The 22,593-nt window shown below is 53.5% G+C and overlaps 11 protein-coding genes across 11 annotated transcripts; 5 read left to right on the plus strand and 6 right to left on the minus strand.

The window, feature by feature from the left end:
- Positions 1-189: 189 nt before the first annotated feature.
- On the minus strand, positions 190-1,795 carry J4E85_007045 (uncharacterized protein; the record flags this gene model as incomplete). The annotated part of the gene is made up of 7 exons (XM_051471279.1): positions 190-276; positions 358-518; positions 594-904; positions 964-1,185; positions 1,257-1,340; positions 1,418-1,602; positions 1,658-1,795. The coding sequence occupies 7 exons, from the start codon at positions 1,793-1,795 to the stop codon at positions 190-192; spliced, it is 1,188 nt and encodes a 395-aa protein (XP_051325489.1).
- A 1,197-nt stretch (positions 1,796-2,992) lies between these two features.
- J4E85_007046 (uncharacterized protein) lies at positions 2,993-4,608 on the minus strand (the record flags this gene model as incomplete). Its single annotated transcript, XM_051471280.1, has 2 exons — positions 2,993-3,924; positions 3,975-4,608. 2 exons carry the CDS (start codon positions 4,606-4,608, stop codon positions 2,993-2,995), a joined length of 1,566 nt encoding a protein of 521 aa, XP_051325490.1.
- Positions 4,609-5,606: 998 nt separating this feature from the next.
- On the minus strand, positions 5,607-6,715 carry J4E85_007047 (uncharacterized protein; the record flags this gene model as incomplete). Its single annotated transcript, XM_051471281.1, has 2 exons — positions 5,607-6,537; positions 6,585-6,715. The coding sequence occupies 2 exons, from the start codon at positions 6,713-6,715 to the stop codon at positions 5,607-5,609; spliced, it is 1,062 nt and encodes a 353-aa protein (XP_051325491.1).
- A 2,456-nt stretch (positions 6,716-9,171) lies between these two features.
- On the plus strand, positions 9,172-9,583 carry J4E85_007048 (uncharacterized protein; the record flags this gene model as incomplete). The annotated part of the gene is made up of 3 exons (XM_051471282.1): positions 9,172-9,220; positions 9,273-9,362; positions 9,417-9,583. The coding sequence occupies 3 exons, from the start codon at positions 9,172-9,174 to the stop codon at positions 9,581-9,583; spliced, it is 306 nt and encodes a 101-aa protein (XP_051325492.1).
- Positions 9,584-10,006: 423 nt separating this feature from the next.
- Positions 10,007-10,963, minus strand: J4E85_007049 (uncharacterized protein; the record flags this gene model as incomplete). The annotated part of the gene is made up of 2 exons (XM_051471283.1): positions 10,007-10,414; positions 10,436-10,963. The coding sequence occupies 2 exons, from the start codon at positions 10,961-10,963 to the stop codon at positions 10,007-10,009; spliced, it is 936 nt and encodes a 311-aa protein (XP_051325493.1).
- A 211-nt stretch (positions 10,964-11,174) lies between these two features.
- J4E85_007050 (uncharacterized protein) lies at positions 11,175-12,382 on the plus strand (the record flags this gene model as incomplete). Its single annotated transcript, XM_051471284.1, has 2 exons — positions 11,175-11,517; positions 11,568-12,382. The coding sequence occupies 2 exons, from the start codon at positions 11,175-11,177 to the stop codon at positions 12,380-12,382; spliced, it is 1,158 nt and encodes a 385-aa protein (XP_051325494.1).
- Positions 12,383-12,813: 431 nt separating this feature from the next.
- On the plus strand, positions 12,814-14,787 carry J4E85_007051 (uncharacterized protein; the record flags this gene model as incomplete). Its single annotated transcript, XM_051471285.1, has 5 exons — positions 12,814-12,910; positions 13,095-13,667; positions 13,758-14,326; positions 14,391-14,630; positions 14,689-14,787. 5 exons carry the CDS (start codon positions 12,814-12,816, stop codon positions 14,785-14,787), a joined length of 1,578 nt encoding a protein of 525 aa, XP_051325495.1.
- A 787-nt stretch (positions 14,788-15,574) lies between these two features.
- On the plus strand, positions 15,575-16,538 carry J4E85_007052 (uncharacterized protein; the record flags this gene model as incomplete). The annotated part of the gene is made up of 2 exons (XM_051471286.1): positions 15,575-15,589; positions 15,663-16,538. 2 exons carry the CDS (start codon positions 15,575-15,577, stop codon positions 16,536-16,538), a joined length of 891 nt encoding a protein of 296 aa, XP_051325496.1.
- A 284-nt stretch (positions 16,539-16,822) lies between these two features.
- J4E85_007053 (uncharacterized protein) lies at positions 16,823-17,353 on the minus strand (the record flags this gene model as incomplete). The annotated part of the gene is made up of 1 exon (XM_051471287.1): positions 16,823-17,353. One exon carries the CDS (start codon positions 17,351-17,353, stop codon positions 16,823-16,825), a length of 531 nt encoding a protein of 176 aa, XP_051325497.1.
- Positions 17,354-18,140: 787 nt separating this feature from the next.
- Positions 18,141-19,556, minus strand: J4E85_007054 (uncharacterized protein; the record flags this gene model as incomplete). Its single annotated transcript, XM_051471288.1, has 2 exons — positions 18,141-18,613; positions 18,779-19,556. 2 exons carry the CDS (start codon positions 19,554-19,556, stop codon positions 18,141-18,143), a joined length of 1,251 nt encoding a protein of 416 aa, XP_051325498.1.
- Positions 19,557-20,617: 1,061 nt separating this feature from the next.
- RPL24 (60S ribosomal protein L24) lies at positions 20,618-21,425 on the plus strand (the record flags this gene model as incomplete). Its single annotated transcript, XM_051471289.1, has 3 exons — positions 20,618-20,668; positions 20,811-20,954; positions 21,141-21,425. The coding sequence occupies 3 exons, from the start codon at positions 20,618-20,620 to the stop codon at positions 21,423-21,425; spliced, it is 480 nt and encodes a 159-aa protein (XP_051325499.1).
- Between the last annotated feature and the right edge of the window lie 1,168 nt (positions 21,426-22,593).

Below are 22,593 nucleotides of genomic sequence, written 5' to 3' on the forward strand. Positions count from 1 at the left end.
TACCGTAAGAGACTGTCATTCGTCGTCATCGTTATCATCACCATCATCTACATGTCCCATGCAGGGACAAACATCTCTCCGTCTTTCAGGAACCCGAGCTCGCTCAACGCCCGATATCGCCCGTACTTCACCATCCCCACAACTCCCGGCTCAACACCACCTCCGGTCATCACAAGACCATCGAATCATCTACAACTCCATGATCTCCTTGGGAGCCCCCATATAGCTCAACGGTCCCTTCTTGACCATCAACGTCATAACTTCATACAGCGTATCCTAGAATGTATCCCGTCAGCGAAAGCCCCAAACCAGCATATACATAATCGAGCCAAGGAGAGTAAGGAAATAGAAACGCACAGCAGCAGCCATAGTGGTTAGTTCAGCGTTGGTGTCGTAAGCGGGTGCGACCTCGACAATGTCGGCGGCGATGAGGTTGATGCCTTCGAGGCCGCGGATGATGGTGCGCAGTTCGCGTGTGGTCCAGCCGCCGGTTTCGGGGGTGCCGGTTGCGGGTGCGACTGTGCGTTCATACACGTTAGCTATGCCATCCATCTGTAAAACTCAACTCTCCCAAGGATTAGTAGGTAACGTACAAGCAGGATCCAGCGTATCGATATCGATACTCAGATACACAGGCTTCTCCAGCCCAACCCTCTCGCGGATCTTCTTGATAATGCCATCGGTGCCGATCTTGTCGACCTCGCGGGCTTCGACGATTTCGAAACCGCAGTAGCCGTCGTTTTCGTAGTCAGAGGGGCCGGATAGGGTCGTGCGGATGCCGGCGTGGATGTTGGTGTCGTTTGCGAGGAGGCCTTCTTGGGCGGCGTGGAAGAAGTAGGTGCCGTGGTTTATGCTGGCTTGTTCGGAGGGTGCGCCGCCGAAGACCTTGGGGCGCCAGGTATCGCTGGTGGAGGTGTTAGTGGATATGTGATAGGGAGGTGATGAAGAAGGAGTGGGGCTTACAGATGGCTGTCAAAGTGGATGACGGTGATGGGGCCGTATTCTCGGTTGATGGAACGGAGAAGAGGGAGTGTGATGGTGTGGTCTCCTCCGAGAGTGATCAGACGAGGGAGCGTCTTGCCTGTCTTTGAGGGACCGGGCTTGTTGGCATGTGTGTGTGGTGGGCGGCTCAACAGTAGGTTGTGGCCTTCCTCAATCTGCTGGAGCGCATACGCGTTGTCGTACCTACACGAGCAAAGGAGTTAGCACATCCTAACACCAGATTCTCAATCACTTAAGGACGTAAAGTAACTTACGAAGTAACAGGGATGTCACCGCAGTCCACAACTTTAGCCCACGAGTTGAACGGGTTCGCCGCGAGTGGAACGTTGTAGCCGCCACTAAATCCGATTCTGCGTGAGCCTTTGGATCACGACACAATAAAAGTAAGCATGCGACTGCTTTCAAGGAAACATACTAGAGATTGAGGCGGCGGGAACCTTGTCTGATACCGCTGGGCCCGAAGCGAGCGCCTGGGCGGTAGGATGTGCCAGTGTCAAAGGGCGCACCAATGAACGCAATGTCGAACTGTGTGTTGCTGGAGAGACATGGGTGGTATGGAAGACGGCCGAATGTGGATATGCCGGAGAAGATGGAGTCGGCCTGCAGTCTTGTAAGTCATTGTTGTACGACATCGTTTCGAGCTGTCGATGCATACTTGTTTGCCGCCATCACCAGGAAGTGTGTTGTACCACAGTCCCTCGTGAGGACCGTTCAAAGGGTCTTGGTCATGACCGTGGTCGCCGTGCGCAGCTACCGTAGCCGCGAAGCTCAAAAGCGCGGGAGTGAACCTCATCTTGCTGGTGCCTCAGGATAACGATGGAGTGAAAATGGAGGGGAGGAGATGGATGAACAGATCTGGGGACTGCGGAGAGCTCGCAGTAAATAGCTGAAGATATCGAGCGCAACTCTATCAGTGACTTGCTTGACCAGCTCACGTTAGGTAAACTGCTGTTAGGTAAACAACACTTTTTTGGAGCTACCCCTGCTCCATGATGATGTCGTCTGCAGGCATAGCACCGTACTGCCTCCAATCGGCTAGTGGATTCTTGGAGAAGCTACAGGCCTCGATATTGGGTTGACGTAGGTTGTGAACTCGGAGTTGTGTGCTTCGCGCGTGGAGGCAAAGAAGTGCTGCAATGGGGATTGGACTGGACTATTCTGCAGTCAACTATGTCTACCTTTTGAATAACCATCTGAATACCGTGATGGTCTCACCAGCTCTTCTACCTCACCCTCGTACTCTTGCGCAACTTCATTTCACCGAGAACGACATGCATCGGCCGTTGCTGATCGATGTGGATACCCACCCCGCCATGCACGCATGTACAATGACGGGCGCCACGGTGATAAAACCCGGGGAATCCGACCAGTAACCTTCTCCATAGACGATATGTAACGCTGATATTCAGCAGCCTCGATCTCTGGGTATCGCAGCCTTATCTGAAGCGAGTCAAGACGCGTAGCAAAGTTACGCTAGCTCATGCATGCAAGTGAGCTTTCCGGTGAGGTTGTTACGTAGTCTAGAGCTTTACACCTCTACGTAACGGTCTTTCGTAGCTGCTGTATGGTACGCGGATTGGTTCGATAAGAATTGTGTGATCCGGATGCATCCTTCAAGTGCGATCTCCGTGGCAGGTTAGGCGGTCGATTGATGGGCCGAGGTGCAGCGCATGCATGGTTGCATACATCGTTCACTCACGCGTTTCCAGTATGGGGTTCCATGCCATTGTAGAGGAAGTAAAGCGTGGGGTACGCAGCGATCGGGTAGCTGTGCGGAGGTGATGATGTGATGAGGAGTGAGGTTCGTTCGCGGAGCCAGGGTTCAGATACCGGCGGCACTAAAAACGTCTCGCTTAACGTATCGAGTAATTTTTGACACTTCGTGCATTGGTGGCTCCGGACAGCTATCTATCTCTATTCCGTGCGTCTACACAGTAAGACGCGTTGCTAATACCTCCGAGGTCCGATCGACCTCAATGACGCGAGACCACTATCTGTGTACCGGCGCTGCTTCATCTGGAGGCACGCCCAGCTCCGCCCTGTCATCCGAGTCCATCCGTTCAAAAGCTTTCTTGACTTGGTAGTCCCAGTTACTCCAAGCAACGATCGCCCATTCTGCAAATCCAACAAGATACAGGGCTATGCATTGGCCTACCCATAAGCCGCCAAGTCCCCAGCCGTGGAAAGCAAGCCAAATGCCGAGTGGCAGAGCTCCGCAGTAGTAGCTGACAATGTTTACCGTCGCTCCAATATGCTGTCGACCCATGCCTCTGAGCGCGCCTCCGCAGCTACCGTTGAGTCCGTCGGCAATTTGGAAAAGCGCAACATAAGGCATTACCTTTGCAGTGAGCTTGACGACTTCCGCGTCGTCGTTGAAGATCTTGGCGTAAAAGTCTTTGACGCCCATAAGGACAACCAGTACAAGCGCACCGAGCAGCATGCTAAGTACCGCAGCCACGTTGGCAGCTCTGGCGGCGCCTTTGGCATTGCGTGCGCCGAGGAGGTTTCCGACACGCGACGAGGTAGCGACACCAACTCCGAAAGGAATGGTGTTCATAACTTGGTCCGTGGTCATGATAACACTTTGCGCGGCGAGTGGTATCGTGCCGAGTTTGCCTGCAACAAGCGCAACAATCTCAAACGCCCACCACTCCGTGCCGACATGTATAACTCCGAGTAAAGCAAGTCGAGAGAAGGTCCAAAGGTTTTGTAGACACTTGCGGTCCCAACCGCCCCAGCATTGCCATCCGTCGACGAAACGAGCATACGCGAGCAGCAAAAGAAAGGATGCCCAGTATGCGATGCCGGTAGCGAGCGGAGCGCCGAGAAGGCCCATTTGGAATGTGTACACGAAGAGGTAGTTGAGACCGGCGCTGAGGGGGGAGGTGATCAACAGGACGTATGTTCCGGGTCTCATGATTTCTAACCTTGTCAGCATTGGTTTCCGGATTGCGGCACAACAAGAACCATACCTTGAGCCTGCATATACTTCTTCAATGCCTCAAAGTATACGTAGCCAATACCGCCTGGGGCAAGCACCGAGAGAAACCTTGCCGAGTCTCTGGCGATATAGTCCTCCTGGCCGAGCGCTTTGAAGAGCGGCTCGGAGCAGAACCACACGATAGCGATGGGTATGTAGAACAGTAGAAGAACGACGAATGCGCGCTGGAGTATGATACCCAGGTCATGCCGATTTTTGCTTCCGGTAAAACTGGCTGAAGCCAGCGTGTCGATCGCGGTCGTGCCACCAAGAGCGACGAGCCAACCAGTAGCCATTGCGAACATATACGAGAAGGCGGCGGTAGCTAATGCTTCTGGCGAGAGGCGTCCGACGATGAGGACAGAGACTGTTTGCAGTGAATTCTGCAACGCGTATGCTACGACCACAGGCAGTGACCCTTTGAACAGTACCCAGAACTCGTGGAGGATAAGTGGGTACTTGGACGCAGTGCCGTCCTCGAGCTCGTAGTTCTCGCCAGTAGACCATTCCTCATGCTGCGAGTCTGGGAGAAGCGACGTCCGCTCATCAGGCGTGGCGTCATCTTGGGTCGACTTCTTGAGGAAGTTTGGCAACCATGACCGGTTTTTGTTCGCTTCGTAGCCCATGACGAGAGGTAGATGAATAAAAACGAAGAACGTGTGAAAAGTGAAGAGAATCCTCCAACAATGAGGTCTGATATGTAAGACAAAGCTCTTCCACTCCAGCCCTGATACCCACCAGATGAACAAGGCAAAAAGCTCGCAAACCTTACATCACGCATTCTCTGCACATCCCAAATCAACAGATAGACCCGGCATGACAACACCTCTGACAATACAACACCCTCCCAAACCGGTGTAACCACGGGCGTATCTACCCTACCATGAGCAGTAAAACCTGCAGCCGCCAACAAACAAAGCAGCATGCATGCCGCCTCTAGCCCTAATCGACGTGTGCAAAGATCGGGGGCGTATCTTCGAGCAGGACAGTGCGCAGCTGTAGCCTTATCGACTTGCATCTGCGCGGTAATTTGACTAAGACACTTCGGTAAAAACGTTTTACGTGAGGCGAGGACGTACTGGACGCGTTCGGGTAAGTGTAGGAGAGTGGAGCTGGGAACAACGTTGATGCTATTGTCTGGGCGCGACCGAGCGGAAGCTCGTGCACAAGTGCCGGCCTCGCCGGAGCTTCCCCGCAACATTGCGTGCTCGACAGCGAGCGCGCAAGAGAACGCCTCCTGCGCGCAGGGTGTCAATGAAGATGAGTGTATGGCTTTTTTTTCTGTGAGATTTCGTGCGATGCCCGGAAGAGCCCGGTCGAGGTTTCACTGGAAGCTTAGCGAGTGTGCCGTCTACATGGTGCAGGTCAAACCTTACTGGATCTGGCCCGTGTCCATATAGCCCGGCACATCCACCAACAACGACATCAGGTAGGTTAATGAATAGTATCATTCGGAGATCGATGTTGATGTATCGTTAAATTCGTAATTACCATTAAACAAAATGACTCTCTTTTCCGACCAAGACGACCCCAAACGCGCGAGATCCAGCGCCAAACAACCGAGAAAATGAAAACAGATTGGGGTATAAAACATTACTAGAATCAGGAACGCATGCCAGTCATGCTAAGCTTCTCCAGCCAGCGCAGCGGCGACAAGGATGTCAATACCACTCGCGTGTGTGCTCGGGTTGCCACTGTCGCTGGGCCCCTGCCACCGATCTATGATAACGCCACCATCAACCCTAGGCTGACTCCTCGCCGCATTCGCATTGCGCATGAAGAATTGTTGGACACCTTCTTGTGGTGCGTTTTCATACAGCGTTGATAGACCGCGAACGTATGCGCCTTTGAACTGCGAGGCGACGGGGTCGAGAGGATAATCAGCAGGCTCGGTGAGGATACCGCTGCCGTCACTGAGTTTAGAAGTCGACGCCGTAGCGAGCTTGTAGGCCTTTTCGATGTAATCGCCGTTGTTTGTTGCGCGAGCTAACTCCGAGAGACCAGCTAGGACGATGCCTTGGTTGTAAGTGAAGGTTGTTCTGCCGTTGTTCTTGCAGCTTGATGGATCGATGCCGTCGTTTACTAAGCTGTCGGAGTTGATGATACCGGACTTCTCGAACCAGTCCCACTCCATCTCAGCCCAGTTGGTGTAGTCCTCTTTCATCTGGCCCTCGGCCCGGTTTGCCAGATGGGCAGCAACGGATAAGAAGAGTTCGTTTGAGATGGCAGCAATGTAGTCGCGGTCTTTGGACCACCATAGGCCGCCGCCACACCGATTGCCGTCCCAGCCTGTAGTCATGTCGGCGAAGATGTCTCTGGCTGTGTCGAGGTACTTCATGTCTCCAGTGAGGTCGTATGAGGCTATCCAGCCCATGGCCCACCACCCCTCGTCATCGTAGAACTTGTTCTTCCACCCATCTGCACCGTGCTGTTGGGACGATTTGGCGTATGTGGTGGAGACGATGTTAATGGCGTGCTCCTTGAAGTCGGCATCCTGAATACCGAAGCGCGCGACGGTCTCAATAATGTTGCCAGACTGCCACCACAAGTCGTTCCTGGTAGAGATTAGATTTGGCCATTGTGAGAGTGGACAGCGACGTACCATAAACCAGTATCAGAGTTGTACCATTTTTCTTGTAGAGTTTTGATTGCTGAAAAGGCGTCGTCGGCAAAGTCTGCGTATGTAGGAGTAGAGTAGAGGAGAGGTATCAGCAGCGCTGTGAGGTACTTCATGGTGGATTAAGCAATAGTGACAATAGGGATTACTGAAGTGCTTCGAGCTCAATGAGAGGATGCTGGCTTGATAAGGAAGTGACAACTAACGGAGGCGAACCGCTCTGTGTTTTATGTTTTCCCCAGACGCTGTGACTTTGACCGAAGCGACCTCGACTTCGAAAGTTCAGGCAGATGTATCAAGGAACCGGACTGTAGGCTGGCGTGTGAGTTCGATCCTAGTCACGGCAGTGCAGATAACGCCGAGAACTCCAAGAGAATACCGTACACAAGCAAACCTGTTCGACATATCGAATGTACCTATGGCATTCTCTGCCGCATAAAGTCATCCCTGCCATTACTGTGCTTGAGCTATTGTTAGAGCCTGTGGCACAGCTAGCCAGGCGGCCTTGCGGATTGTCAGGCATGGAGACTCATGCGGGCGAGAGCCGTCGACGAGTCAATGACTGTGATAGAGGGCATGTCCATACACCAAACGGTGAGGTTTGGTACTGTGCAGCGGTAAGTAAAATTAGGTTTGTCGGAGCCTGATCGACGCGGACCCTATCATGAAGCGACTACTGTCTAGGAAAGCGCTAGAGCGGATCCGATCTGAAACACGGGGAACAGACGCTGGGTATACCTATTGGTAAGGCAGATATGGGAGATTGAAGGTTGATTGGTTGTATATCTGAAATATCGCCTGTTTAGTTAGGTCGGTTGTGGCACAGGGGCCCGTCCGTGGCTTGTGAAGCGTTGTCCAGCCTTGCCGACCCTGGGAGTTCGCTCAGGAGCATCGCGTGTAACGGCGAGCCCTTCCTGAGGATATCGCGCGACGCCGACGGCACACTTGGGAGACGACTCCAAGTCGCGCGGTAAGACTCGAATGCATGCGACCCGTATAAGACAATGGTCGAACGTTGTTGTTAGCTATTGAATGTGGCTGTCAGGCCTCCAAGGCAGCGTTCATCGAGCATCCGACGGTCGCACTTCCGACTGCTGACCATGCTGGCATCATGCTGGCGATCGCCTTCATAGGGCGATGTTGGTATCAGCTATAGGGATACACTATAGCCGGCGTTATCTGAGTTGTGCGCGGGCTCGGCCCAAGGGTGACTGCGGCCGGCGGCCAGGTGAGACCGCAGACCTCGCCGTGCAGACAAGGGCCAGTTCTCCGATAGTGATTCGAGGCCGTAGCTGCGGCCGGAAATAGGTCAACCCTTCTCCCGCTTCTTGTTGCTGACTTGCAGTTGTTGTGGTACCAATGGACGCGATGTTGGCAGGACTCAGCCTCGCCACGGATGCTGTGAGATCAGCCAAGATTCACAGCAGACAGCGCAGAGCTCAGCAACGGATAACGGCCCGCTTCTTCTATGTAAGTACATGATCGGAGTTGTGCGCAGGATGTGCACAGCTTCCAATCGCCCAAGCGAAGGCTCGTCACATTGACGATGTTGACGAGATGAAAAGTGGATAGGCTGCGACAGATGTCAAACAAGTTTTCGCTCAGCGGCAAAAGGCCAGAATTAGCAACGCCGTCCACTGTACGCGCTGTACGCGTGAAGTCGATTGCCGCCGTTCAGCCGAACTGCGGAAGTTGGACGTGTCGAAGTCTGTAGGATGTTTGCACGCGCAGCGCGTGGTGTGGTGAGTGATGGATTGGGGTTAGTGTGCAATGGTGATGATGCTGGTCACGTGCTGCGCGACTTCCTCGTGCCTCTGAGCTACGTCAGCGGGGTACTGCCCCACTAAACCCTCGCCCTGTTCGCGTACCCGATGTTGGCAAACAGCGGCTCCTACTCCGGAGCATGGCTGTGAGCTAGAAGTAGGGCGAGGATATAGTCTACCGTTACCAAGAAAGAACTGATGCTAATCCAGCGCTACCAACTATGTCTTTACTACGCTACCAACTATCCAGTTCAGAAAGCAATCATGGGAGAGGGGCAGCCGCGGCAGCACATGCCCCTCTATCCAAGTTGTACAGCGTATCTCGCTCGTAGCGGGGCAGTGTTCGTCCCGCGGCAGAAGATCTGGAACCCGTACCCACCTTGAGCCGTGGCCAGATGACGCGAATGCCATGCAAAGGCGCCAGATTACCATCAATCACATATAGCGGAAGTGCTGATCTACCTATCGTGGCGGGCTGTGGCGTCTGCAAACTGGTATACATCCTGGCAGGAACCCCTGTAGACCCTGCCAACCGTACATGTGAAGGAGCAAGTAACAAGGCCCACTGAGTACACGGTAGGACTGCTGCTGCCCTCTCTCACCCACACCCTTTGCGGCTACGGTGCCTGCCTCGCGAGGCATGACGTACGGGTTTTGTAGCACGTCACTGCAGCCTGGACGACGCTGAAGGGTAGTATATAAGACTGCTTCTGCTTCCCTTTGCTCGAACCTTCATCACACTCAACTCCAATCAACTCAACTACAACTACCACTTTCAACCCTCAACCAACCAACCACCAACTACCAACATGTCTGACAACCTCCGCAAGGGTCTCGGCGAGCAAGCCTCCGAGAAGAGTAAGCTTACTGCCTTCACCCAACTTCAGTGCACCATCTGACAGTCTCTCAGTGACCCCCGACTCCCAGAAGTCCACCACCGAGAAGGCCAGCGAGAGCCTCACTGGAGCCGGTGACCGCGTTGCCGGTATGGTCCAGCCTGGTACGTCTCTTCCTCTACTCACCACTTACCACCATCGACTAACATACACACCAGAGGGCCAGAAGTCCACCGGACAGAAGCTCGGTGACGCCACCCGCTCAGGCGGCGACGATGCCTCCGCCCAGGGCCAGGGTGTCATGAAGCAAGCTCAGGACGCTCTCGGCAACGCTGGCCAGAGCATCTCCGACACCCTCTCCGGCGCCACTGGCCAGAAGAAGTAAAGCACTCGCTTCCTTCTTGCTGTTGCCTGGTAGCCACGATACCTCCTCCTCTTTTACGACCATGAAGACCTGAGAATGGACGAACATGATACTGCGATGGATGGAACATACCCTTCGGCGTGAAAGCCGCATATCTATATACCCTACCATGAATGAAATAACAATGATCAACAATCTGTCTTCTGCCGTGACTTCCTTTTGTTGTTCCTTCCACATCCAGCTGAGACTTCGATCATAGGTCACTTGTCCTGCTCAGATCTTCTCGGTATATCAGTTGGGATTTCCCAGCGCTCCATGGATGCACCTAGCTTCACCCTGTTTGCTGTGCCCTCCCAACTATGGGCATAACGTGGAACTCGAGAACCGGATCGGACGTTTGAAGGTATAACTTGTTCATAATGCACTTGCAACTCGTAGCATGTCCTATAAATCTTCATCTTCCACCTCCTCCATCTGCACATGCCTGAGTGTATTCTCCGCCGTCTTGGCCTCGTCAGATATACCCTCCATCTGCCCCTTGGCCTCAGCAGCCATCATCTTGTACTCTGCTTCCTGGACCGCAGCCTCAGCAACCTGCTCTGCCATGTCACCCGCCGACGTATTTTGTAACCTCAAGAAAGCATCCAGCTCTTCATCCTCAGCTGTTCGTGGAACCTTCTCAGCACCTTCTTCCGTGTCATCCTTCTTCTTCCCCTCATTCATATACCCTCCTTCTCGCAACTTGTCAAACTCGTCGGGTTCGAGTAACCGGCCCTCGCCCTTTGCCAGCTTGACTTTCTGCGCCACAGACGCAGGCATGAATCTTGTTGCTTCTTTGCGCAGATCGCGGACCTGGGGTGCGGCTTCGTAAACGATGGTGGGTTTCTTGGGTTCGGCGGGCGCAGCGGCTTCGTCTTGCGGGTCTTGGGGTAGGTATTTGCGTGGTATGGGCGGCGGTGTGTCGCGCGGCATGGGGATGCGCTTCACGTCGTCGTCCGTGTCGCTGCTGTCGTCGTCTTTGCGCTGTCCGTCGCGCGATCGCTTGCCGAGGATGCCTCCGCCTCTACCACCCCGGTCGCCTCCCCGCCCTCTGTCGTCGTTGTTGTATTGCCGCTCTGGCTTGAAGACGGGTGCTTTATCGCCGAGTGCTGCGCGCGCCTTGTTGACGGCGGCGAGATCCTTCTCCAGCTCCTGCAGCCGTTGCCGCTCATGTGGCCGTATTGCGCCGCTCTGGTCGAGTTCTTTGAGGTTGTCAATGTCGCGTTGTATGCGGTTAGGGTTTCGGCGCGCGAGTTTCTCGTTGCGCTGCGTCTGGAGGTTGGCTTTTTGCTTGCGGATCTGCTTCTGCTTCTCGGCCTTCTTGGCTTCTTGCACGGGGTTGTAGTTCTTCTCTTTGGCCATCTTGACGCTTAAAGGTAGGGTCTGGTATGAAGGAGGTTTGTGAGGTCGTTGGCTGAGACAACGCTGTATGAAATTGAGATTCTGGGGACTGACGTAGGTCCGTGCTTGAGCCGCGGCGCGTCGCGAATGAGGTCTGCGATGGCACTCGAACTTCTTCAGCGACGCCAATTCTTGTCAGCTCTCGCCACCACGAGAGCGGAACGTCGGTGCCATGTTCATTCCCAGAGCGCTCAGGCTCAAGGGCGTCCGTGAGAAGCCGCGGCCCAAGCCTGCCCAAGCACCCTCTAAAGCGCCTGCTGAAGGCGACCAAGACGATGCGCTGGTCGAGGCGATGCAGAAGACAAGAACCAGCTCACCCACTGACCACCCAGAACAGACTGACCTCAAAGCCACCAAGCCTGGTCCCAGATTTACCACCAAGCCTGTCACGCCAGAGTACATTGGTCAGCTTGCTGCTGGCATCGAGCTCATCTTCACCGACTATGCCCACCAGGAAGAGCAGCGGGCCAGGTGGCTGCACGACCGTTACAGAACCGTCGATGGCGAGGAGAACTGTATACATACCCAAGTCTATGTCCTCCCCCATAACTGACTTGCTATACAGACATCCACCTCACCGCCATCCTCGAACACCCCAACATCTCCTCCCTGAAGCCCGAAGCCTCCCAGATTCTCCTTCAACAAGCACTTCGCGACCACCCCTCCAAACTGCTAGAGCTCTCGAGCAATGGCTACCATGTCCGCCGCAAGCCCTCCTCGTATCCCCCCAAATACCTACCACACAACTCGTTCGAAGTGACCGATGACGACGGCCTAGCATTCTGGGACCAGCGCACAATTTACGTCGAGCCACACCTTCGCAACATCTGTCCTACGCCAGCAAAGGTCGCATACTGGCTTGCGAAGCATGGCGAGTTGCGGCCCAAGTGGCTACCGATACAAGCAGTCCATACACTGTGGAACAGCTGCGCTTTCGTTGTCCTCAGCGGAAGCGTGATGCACGACGATGTTTGGCAAAAGTGGAGAGCAGCAGACAAGCCTGAGGATTGGAAAATAATGACCAAGGTCGAGCATACCAAACGCACCGCTGAATACGTTGCGTTGCTCAAGGCAGAGAACCCTAGAGGAATGCGCAAGAATATGGTCGACGAGAGCGAGCTGCCTCCAATCGCACGACCAGCAGTGCTTCCGATGGCGTACGCAACCAAAGCTCCTCCTGAAAAGGCCGTTCAGGTTTCGTCGCGAAAGCCAGAAGAAGTACCCACGAACATCACTGCGACTGCAGAAGAACCACCCGTCAAGCACAAGCGGAAGAGACGAAAACCAAAGAAGGCCAACAAACCTGCTGGTGGAGACGACGCCGATGGGGATGATGCTGAAGGTGCCTATGATGAGCCGAGTGCAAAACGCAGAGGTTGAAAGACCATGTTCCTCTGAGGACCTATCCACGCTCAGGGCGCAAGGACTCGCAAATCGCGAGCAAGCCTTAGACGCCTCAGTCAGTGATCTGATAAGTCAAGATCGAATAGCCTCACGATGGCGCCCAGTAGCACGGCTGCTGTTGATTACCCCGACTTACCCCGCTTACTCGCTAGTACTGACATACCAGGCTTGCCGAAGCCACAGTTTGATCGGCAACCAATCCAGACTGGAACGAGGGAGCCGAGGAAACGCGTCGCTATGAAAGGGCGCTCGTGCGGCTACTCTAGCTAGAGTATATATAACCAAATACACGAGGACAACGTCATGTGGTACCATTGACCGTAGAGATCATTCCTGCCTCGATCGTCAGGCCTTGCCAGTTGAATTCGCATATATTGTGTTTGCAAAAGAAGGAACCTCGCAGTAATATGGCTACTGTTGTAGACAAGACGGCTGATGGAATCATCTATCGCTCCGAGAAAAGCTACCCGATACCTGACCTCGATGTACTAACGCTTCTATTCGGTACGCCCACCACTGCAAAAGCACCTAACACCTCCCCAACGACCTCCTCAACTAACAACACATCTCCTTGTAGACTCCGAACACAGCCTAGCCAAACCAGACACTCCCCTCCACGTCTCAGCCGCAGACCCAAGTCTAATCCTAACCACATCCCGCGCCCGCCACCTAACCCAAGCCACCTCAGCCGCCCTCCGCAAACACTTTGGTATCGGCGCGCATGGCCCAGGAAAAGACGTGTGCTCCGTTATCTCAACTGGCCACTACCTCCTCCCTGTCCTGGCGTATGGAATCATCGGTGCAGGCGGTATCTTCTCCGCTGCCTCCGCAGCAAGCACGGCCAGCGAACTAGCCAAGCAACTACAAGGTGCCAGCTCGAAGATTCTTGTCACCTGCCAAGCTACCCTAGAGACTACGATCAGAGCTGCAGAGGACGCTGGGTGGGGTCAGGGTGGAGGCGGGCGCGTACTGCTTATGAGTGAGGGGAGGGAATGGACGTTGAAGATTGTTGGTGAAGATGGGAGGCCGGGGGGGAATCTCATTGATGAAGGAGATTTACTGTCGTGGACGCGGATCACGGACAGGAAAGAGCTGGACGAGAGTCTGATAGTGCTGATTTATAGCTCTGGGACGACTGGATTACCCAAGGGAGTAAAGCTTTCACACCGCAATATTGTGAGCCAGACTGTTAGTACGGGGGATATGATGAAAGCGTGGGTGAAAGAAAAACGCCCGGGGTTTGAATACCGCACAATCGCCCGTAAGTCATGCTTCCTCCTACGAATTGGCAACTGAGATGCATGTACGCTGACATCCCATCCCCCACCAGACCTCCCCACCGCCCACATAGCCGGCGTACAAGGCTACCTGATAAACCCCTTCTACCTCGGCGGAACCGTATACTGGATGCCGCGCTTCGACTTCCCCTCCTTCCTCTCCTACAACGCCCTCTACCGCATAACCTTCTTCTTCACCGTTCCCCCCATCCTTTTGCTAATCGCCAAAAGTCCCCTCGCAACCACCCAATTCGCCTCCCTGGAATTCTGTGTCTCGGGAGCCGCGCCATTAGGAAGAGATCTTCAGTATGCAGCTAGTCAGAAACTTGGTGGGGAGGAGTGTTTTGTGGATCAGACCTGGGGCTTGAGTGAGACGACGGGGAGTGCGACGATTATGACGCCCGGGAGAAGGGATGATACGGGGAGTGTGGCTATGTTGTTGCCGAATATGCGGGCTAGGCTTGTTGATGATGAGGGAGGGGATGTGGAAGAGGGGATGGCTGGGGAGGTGCTGGTGAAAGGGCCCGTGGTGTGTAAGGGGTATTATCGGAATGAAGAGGCGGATAGGGAGGCTTTCACTCACGATGGTTGGTTCCACACGGGTGACATCGCGGAGTTTAGGAATGGGATGTTCTATATCGTGGTAAGTTCTAAGTGTACGAAGTGTGTGTGAGACATATACTGACTTCGTACCTCTATCTTTTCAGGACAGGAAGAAGGAGTTGATTAAGTACAAGGGGCTACAGGTTGCGCCGGCTGAGTTGGAAGCCGTGTTGCTCAGTCATCCGCTCGTACTGGATGCTGCAGTTATTGGTGTGTCGACGGATGATGGGACGAATGAGGTGCCGAGAGCATACGTTGTCGCTGACAAGGGTAAGATTGGGTCAGAAGAGATTGTTGAATTCGTCAAGGGGAAGGTTGCTGGGCATAAACAGTTGAGGGGAGGTGTAAGTAGCCTCCACGAACTGATTTGAGACATATGCTAATTCGTAAATTCATCTCTAGGTGGTATTCTTGGATGAGATTCCTAAGAGTCCGGCAGGCAAGATTCTTCGGAAGGATTTGAGAGCTTTGGCGGAAAGGGAGAAGGGTGCGAAGCTGTGAGAGAGGAATCTCTTTGACCAGATCGAGCCGATACGAAGCCCAAGCCTCAGTCAACAGCGCACTTCATCTTTGCTGTAAGACAGGGTTGAAGAATACATCGTAGTTTTGAGGGTACAGTACCCAGGTGGTACTGCGGAATAGTGAATACCTCCCGGGTCCATCGCTGACTTCATGAAATGCAAAAACTTCCCCCTTGATCACCGAACTTCACTCAAGCTTTGGAATTGAATTGTTTTTGACGATCGCCTTATCACTGCCGTGCGATGCAGGTGTGCCCCGCGGGCAAAGACACGTTCCCAGGCCGCGGGAAGCCCGTCTCCGGCATTCCGAGGACCCTTGTTTACCGACAGCTTCGGGTTGATCACCCACACGTTCGGCGATCAGCTTCTCTCAAGACTTCCTGCTTCGATCCTGATCATCGCACTTCAAACAACCATCATAGCGCGGATCGGCTATACTATAGGCGTGGTTGCTACAGGTGTAACAGTCGCTCTTGTACCATGCACCCCTCCAGCCAACCGAACGCCTGCCTTCCGTTACGCGGACTATGCTCCGCGCCTATCAACACAGACTGGCCGTGTGTATCCACTTTCAGAAAGGGATGCCTCATAGCGTACTTCGACTGGTCCGGCACAGGTCACCAGCTGCCTTAACGAGGCATACACGTGGGATTAGTAGGACTGACCGTGGTACCGCCGCGTATGACATCACTAGAAGGAAACACCGTGTACCTTTGTCTCATCCCACCAGCCTAAGCGCACCACGTCTCGCTCCACCGATCAGAACAATGGCTCGCATAGCGGTATTTGCTCATAGTGATTTCATTTTAGCTCATAATTGACATTCTGTTCTAGCAACAAAACCAAAGGATCCAGGATATCCTCCCAACCCTTCAGAACGAAGCAGATCAAATTGACCAGATTGCAAAGATAAGAGGATGGTTCCGTCCAAAAGAAGACAGCGCGTACTACCCATTGATCCAAGACTACCTCGATGAGAAGATCGACGTGAAAGAAGCGACGGCGCGCATCCTCGGACCGATTGATGACAAGATCAAGGAGGCCAAACTCGACAATGTCGATTTCATGGACCTATGGACCAGCATCATTCACTCAGCAAGACGATCAACATTCCGCGACGGCGCCCGAACACAACACCACCAACTCATCGAATTACTCGTCGCGTTCAAGGAGCACTCGATACCGGACAACAAGGAGCATGACTACCTCTACAAAGAAATGACCGACTTTGGCATGGCCTGTCGTGAGGCCTTCAACGACGCGCCAGCCGCTCACGAAGGCTTCATCGAGACGGAGGTGCAAGCTTGGACGAATATGAACTACTTCTTCGCCTTTGTAGCAAGGGAACATATCCACGATCTCTCCATGTACGCCATCTTCGCGCTACGGGAAGCTCTCGAGACACCTCCCATCGACGAACCGATGTCGACGGCCAACCAAAAATACGACGCAAACGTTCCCGCAGCTGCAGCTTGGATAATAGCCTACGGCCACGACCTCTTCCGCATGGAAAAAGATCTCACGCCCACCGATAAAAAGCAAGGCAACCCAGGACGCGGAGGCGAACTGTGGAAAGGTAAAAGCGAGTTCAGCAAAGAAAGATGGGCGCTCTGGAAAGAGCGGTTCGCGGCGATCGCGGAGATGGAGGGTGTCAGAGAAGAAACGAGGCTCGATGCCAAGGACGCAATAGAAGGCATGGAAAGGAGCCAGACGTATGAGCTCATGAGGTAACTTCCTACAAGTCTGACGTGCTGATGCGCGTTTGATAGATTCATGTTTGCGGAGGAAGTAGCGCGGAATGGAGATCTGCAGCGGCTTGGAGGAGGGTTTCCACAATCGTTTGACCGGAGCCCTAAGCGTCAGAAGAGAGAGGATAGTGGGAATGCATGCTGAGCGCGCATGTGTCGTTATCACAGTGTGAGTCGGGGCGGGGCATGAATGATGAATTCAGGGTCACGGTATCTTTGCTAGCGACCTAAAAATCGAATATAGTCCTCCACGGCTACCCCTTAGGCCTATGCCTTCGTAGTCGCCCCCAAAGCCTCCACTCCCGCATTCGCAACACTCAAATCCTGCTCTACGCTTCCCCCACTAACACCCACGCCTCCAATCAACTTTCCCTCCAGGTAAATCGGTATCCCGCCCCCAAAAGCGATCAACCCCCCATTCGTGTTCTGCACATCATAAAGCGGCGCACCCGGCTGCACCGCCGCATACAAATCCGCACTAGCATATAACCCATTGAACAGCACAGCCGTCCTAGCCTTCTTCTGCGAAATATCGATGGACCCGATGAATGCGTTGTCCATGCGGTGGAAAGCGACGAGTAGGCCAGAGGGATCTACGATGGCGATGTTCTCGGGGATCTGGAGGGATGTGGCGTTGGTGATGGCGGCGTCGATGACGGTTTGTGCTTGCGAGGCGGAGATGACGTAGCGTTGAGAGGGTGTGGTGCCCATGCCGTTTGTGGTGTTCATTGTTGCGGCGGCGGAGGTGAGGGTAAGGAGGCTGAGGGTTGTGCTCAGGAGGGTGGAGAGGAAGCGCATTTTAGGTATGTGTAGGGGTGTTAAGACAGGCTTTGTCGATAGTGATGTTTATTTTTTCGATCGTCCCTGATGGAGGTTTTGGAGATGTGGGTAGGTGGGTAGGACGCGTGTAGAAATGCTCGACTAATAGGTAAATTTGAGATTTGTGTTGTAATATCTTCTTGTCCGCCGTCCCGTCCATTCATTACATATCGTGCTTATATAGGTACCCGATTTGGCTCTCCCCTCCGACCTAGAACATGTCTAATGCCTTCTCCACTTCTGCATCTTCGTCTGCAGGTACGAGCCGAACCTCGGTCGTAGATCAGGCCTTCCATTCAGGTTCGAGGAAATTTCTTCAGCCGCAGCTCAGCTTTGTACAAAAGTATCGATTGCTGACAATGGCGCATTCTAGCTGCCAGAATGGCGGCGGTCTAGTTCACCGGAGGCAAAAGATTTCAGGGTGTAGTGTGCGGGGGCATGAACTCAAGTCGTGGGTCGTTTCCGCTTGTTAGACCTGTTTGGGCTTGGTGGTTGAAGATGGCGGCCGGCCCGGGCGGTTTAGTGTCGGATGGCAGGGACCGATCCGATGCTCTTCTCCCTCACTGTGGTTGCGCGGCTGCGACGACTTGACTCGCATTGTGCGACGTGGGTCTTTATACTAATAGTGAATGATAGTGGCGTGAGATGGGCGGGCGGCGTATTTGAGTTATTCCATGACAGTTGTGGAACGTCCCGGGAATAAGACCTTCAAAATTTGATGCACCAAAGTAGTGCACCTCTCGCTGTGACGGACATGTCGAAATGATTACTCCTCGTACGAGCAGTGCACGTCGGTGACATGTCGTGCCAGCCGCTCATCTGGCGTCTCTCCCGCTGGCATGTGCTCGATACGTACGCGACATAGCCGGCATTCTGGTCTCTTTTTGCGCTTCTCCTCCATGAACTCAATCCACGCATGTCGGATCTCATCATCTATTCTCTCTCTCGCATCCTCATCCTCAATCAATGACAAAAGTACGCCAATCTTCTCTTTCATGTTCTCAAACTCTGCGACCTCTTTCGGTCCAGCCTTGACCCATTCGCTGCATATCTGGTTCTGCACGGGGGCGACTTTGAAGCGCTTGAGGTCGCCCGTCATAATTGTCGCGAAATGAGTGGCAAGTTCTGAGGCATAGCGCACGAGGTGGGATTGTAGCTGTTCTCCTGTGTCCCAGAAGAGATTATGGCTGACCCACAGATCCATGTGCTTAATGCGGTACATGAATTGCGCAGCGGTTGCTAAAGAGAAACTACACGATGTTGATGTCTCGGTACAGAATATCATGTGGGACCAGTATGGTGGGAGCAGGAGGGTCTGTCCTGGCTTCTGAATGATTGCAATGCCATGTTGCATTTCCGAAAGAACATCCAGGGGAACGTGTGAGGTGTTGCGGTCATGCATACCTTCGTACGCTTTGCGGAGCCGGTCTAGATTGGCTTGCAGTGGAGGGAAAGTGAACCATACTTTCGAGCCGGTCAACAGCGTCGTATAAAAGTGGTGTTCGTAGTACTCCAATTCGAACACCTCGCCTGCTGGAGCAACAGTCATCTGGAACTCTGACTGACCCAGTACACCGTCCCCTTCCCGTCCTGGTATCCAGCGCTTCTTCTGGTTAAAGATAGGCGACTGTATATGGACAACCGCGCCAGGCTCAGAATATCTAGGATTGCCTATGTTGTCGAGCAAGCGCATGACTGCATTTGCATCGTCTTCTGGCGAGCCACGCGAAGGTGCGAAACGGAAGTGATTCTCACCTCCAATGTCGCTTTTGATCGCTTTCTCGACTGCCGCAGGGCTGGGTAGCGATGTGAAAGTGAACGGCAACTCTCCGGTAAGGTTCGGCGTGTCCCACTGAGATGGACCGAAGACACCATCTTTTTCCTTGCGGAGGTGTCTTAGCTCATCCTCGTTTAACGGATGGATACGACCGCCTTGAGCTGTGTCGAAGGCGAAGGCCGCTCGGTGATCAGATTGATGACGTTCAAGCTCGGCCATGACATCTACCAGATCTTGATCGTGTAGAGTAGGGGTAGATATGGCTGCGTTCGCTCGTGCAGACCGTGGCGTCGATGCAGTGACGAGACGATGCGTTGTCGGGTCAAACGTTGTATCGCCATGCTCTCGTAACTGCATACCGGAACCGGCGGACGCAACCGATACTTTGTGTGATGAAGGATCCATGACGAGTAACATTGGGAAGAACTTTCTTGTTGCTGATATTGCTGAAGTTTTATATGTACTCGGTGATTGGAACAATATCGGGCTGTAAGTTCATGAGTATTCCAGGCCTTACAAGACAAACGGAGAGCCCACGGTGGAATCAGTACCGAATATTCTTCGCGAGCTGTTTCACTCATTTCTCTGCTAAACTTGCGGTGTAGTGGCTAGGACGTTGATGGCTGCTCCAATGATCTTCTGATGGTCTTACCGCCCACAGTGTTGCGGTCTGACGAATCCGGTAGTGACGAACCTTCTCGAGCTGTTTTGACGGTGGCCCTTGCTATACACATTAGCTTTATTAGCTAGATCACATCAGCATGAAAGTATGCGAGTGCCTTCCGGATGTACCAAGATGCCAGAAATGACGTAGAAATCATGGCGTGTGGGTGGGGCGGACAGAGTGAAGGATGGATTAGGCATCAACACAAACGCCGTGAAGGATGCCGTCATAGGCTCTTCTACTATCGCGTTGAAGGTGTATCACCAGGTTCTTCGTCGATATCTAGGGTCATAATCTAGGTGATGTTCAGTCCGCGCTGGTCGAAGTGGAAGGACCGCAGTAGCCTGAGCATCTTCATATCCAGTGGTAGAGAGAGACGTGGGCAAGGCATCTGCAGAACTATCGGACGATATCGGACTATTCGGTAACAGGTTCGCCGATGAAGAAAGAGAATGCATTCGCTTGTGGTGAGTGATTGCTGTCCAGGCGGCCGTAAGACTGAATGCGATGAGAGAGGTGGGTTTACAGCTGTCGTACAGATGCGTAAAAGTGATCGACAGATGCCTAGCTTTCACAAGTACCACTGCACACTTTGCAATGAAGAATTACTGACGCGTTGAAGTTGCATCGCGGTGTGTGGGTGAGTGAAAGACAGGCGCGCACCAGCCACCGCGCGCGCGCCAAGAGACTAGCCTGCCCAGGCTTAGCCCGCCCACAGGTCTCTTCCGGAGTTGCAATATTGAATTCGCGACCGACGACAACCCCACGACTAACACACAGGTATCACGCCAACACCGCCAACATGCGTACCTACGACGATTCCTTCAGCGGTCAAAAGATCTACCCGGGCAAGGTGCGTTACATTGCCCCTCCACGTCCCGCCGCTCGCCCCTCAGACGTCGAAATCCCGCCATCGCGACGGCGACAACGCGAACACCTGGCGGACGGGGATGGAACACTACAATGGGTCGGACATTCGCTGATGGCATAAACAGGGCAAGCTCTACATCCGTGGTGACAGCAAGATCTTCCGCTTCCAGAACGGAAAGACCGAGTCCCTTTTCCTCCAGCGCAAGAACCCTCGCAAGATTCACTGGACCACTCTCTACCGAAGGGCGCACAAGAAGGGTATCTCTGAGGTTAGTCGCCGCGAACTCATGTACACGCCGCTGGGACATGTTTGGGAGACAGTGAATTATGACATCAGTCTGTACAACGGACAGACTTGGGCATGGCAAACATCCCCAGCGGCGATGTTGCTCTCATCGCAACATGCATCTCTACTCCCCCATCACGGACTGCGCTAACCACCATCTCTCCAACAGGAAGTCGCCAAGAAGCGTACCCGCCGCACAGTCAAGCACCAGCGTGCCATCGTCGGTGCCTCGCTCGACGTGATCAAGGAGCGCCGCAGCCAACGTCCCGAGGCCCGTACCGCCGCCCGCACCGCTGCCATCAAGGAGGGCAAGGAGAAGAAGGCCGCCGCCGAGTCAGCGAAGAAGGCTGAGAAGGCCAAGAACGCCGCCGCGTCCGCACGAGGCAACGCCGCCAAGGTCAGCAAGCAGGGTGCCAAGGGTGCCGCACCAAAGGTGCAGGCAAGGACTCGTTAAGCTGGGTTCGATATGGCGTGCATAGTCTGGGTTATGGCTGGTTTTTCGGGATGACTCGGTGTTCCTTTACTCTCTGAATCTCTCTTCCGAACAAACACACTACGGAAAATGGAATGAATGGAATGGCATCATGGCTTCTTCACCTCTTTTTGGATCGGTGTGCCGGACACTGTCCACATTAGCGTCTGGCGCCATAGGGCAAATGCAATACCACGTCCTCACGAACACCGGAAGAGCTTGAACTCATATGTGCATGTCTAGTACGACAGGATTGTGAGGCGCCATCGCAGCAGCCAGGATGGTATGACATACTATAGGTCCTGCCTGTAAGAAGTAGTCCAGACAACGGCGGGATTATGCAGGCATCCTGGCGAGTTACTCAACATGAACAGAACTGAACTAAATGATTGTACTACTGCGACTGGTGCCATGATGCTCTCTATTGTATGCTACCTCTGACATTTCAAAAACCCTACTCGTCTGGCACATATCAAAAGACACCTATCATCCGTACTCTTTATGTCGATGTACGTACTGTCATATCATCTGCGTAACACCTTCACATGTGCAACACCATCGTGATGTACAACATAACAGTCAGAGAAGTGGCGAAACCTCGAGAGCCAGCAGAATACATATCTCTAAATCTCCATCATTTAGCTATTCAATGGCCTGACAGACGGCTACAGCAGGCTTTCGTGTCCTCCGCTGCTATTCGGAGTATGGATCTTCCGTATAGAAGAACCTAAGAGGTTCTCGACTGTCGAAGGCACAGTGCTTGAACACCTCTTGGGTGCCGCTCATGGTGGTCATATATTCATTGAAAGTACCATGTACGCACCATGACAGGCACGTAAGTGTGACAGTAAGCGCAGAAGCGACTATTATTATTACGTATTAGACGTTATCTTCGGCGCCGGGAGGGAGTATACGTGTACAAGTAAACCAACATCATCCCATCAGCCATCCACACGCCAACACAAGAGCATGTGAAAGCGTATCCATCTGTATCGTATTCAGAAGATCACATGCCTTCACCAATCCATCAATCTCCCATCTCCTACTACAAACAAGATACCCAGACTCAAAGCACAATACGATCCCTAAGCCCTACTCACAAGAGGGAAGAAGTATGCCATCTGGTATCCAAACACCCCGCTCCGTCATT

The sequence above is a fragment of the Alternaria conjuncta genome (genome assembly GCF_024043145.1).
Source record: "Alternaria conjuncta strain BMP 0040 chromosome Unknown scaffold_9, whole genome shotgun sequence".
NCBI classification, from domain to species: Eukaryota; Fungi; Ascomycota; class Dothideomycetes; order Pleosporales; family Pleosporaceae; genus Alternaria; species Alternaria conjuncta.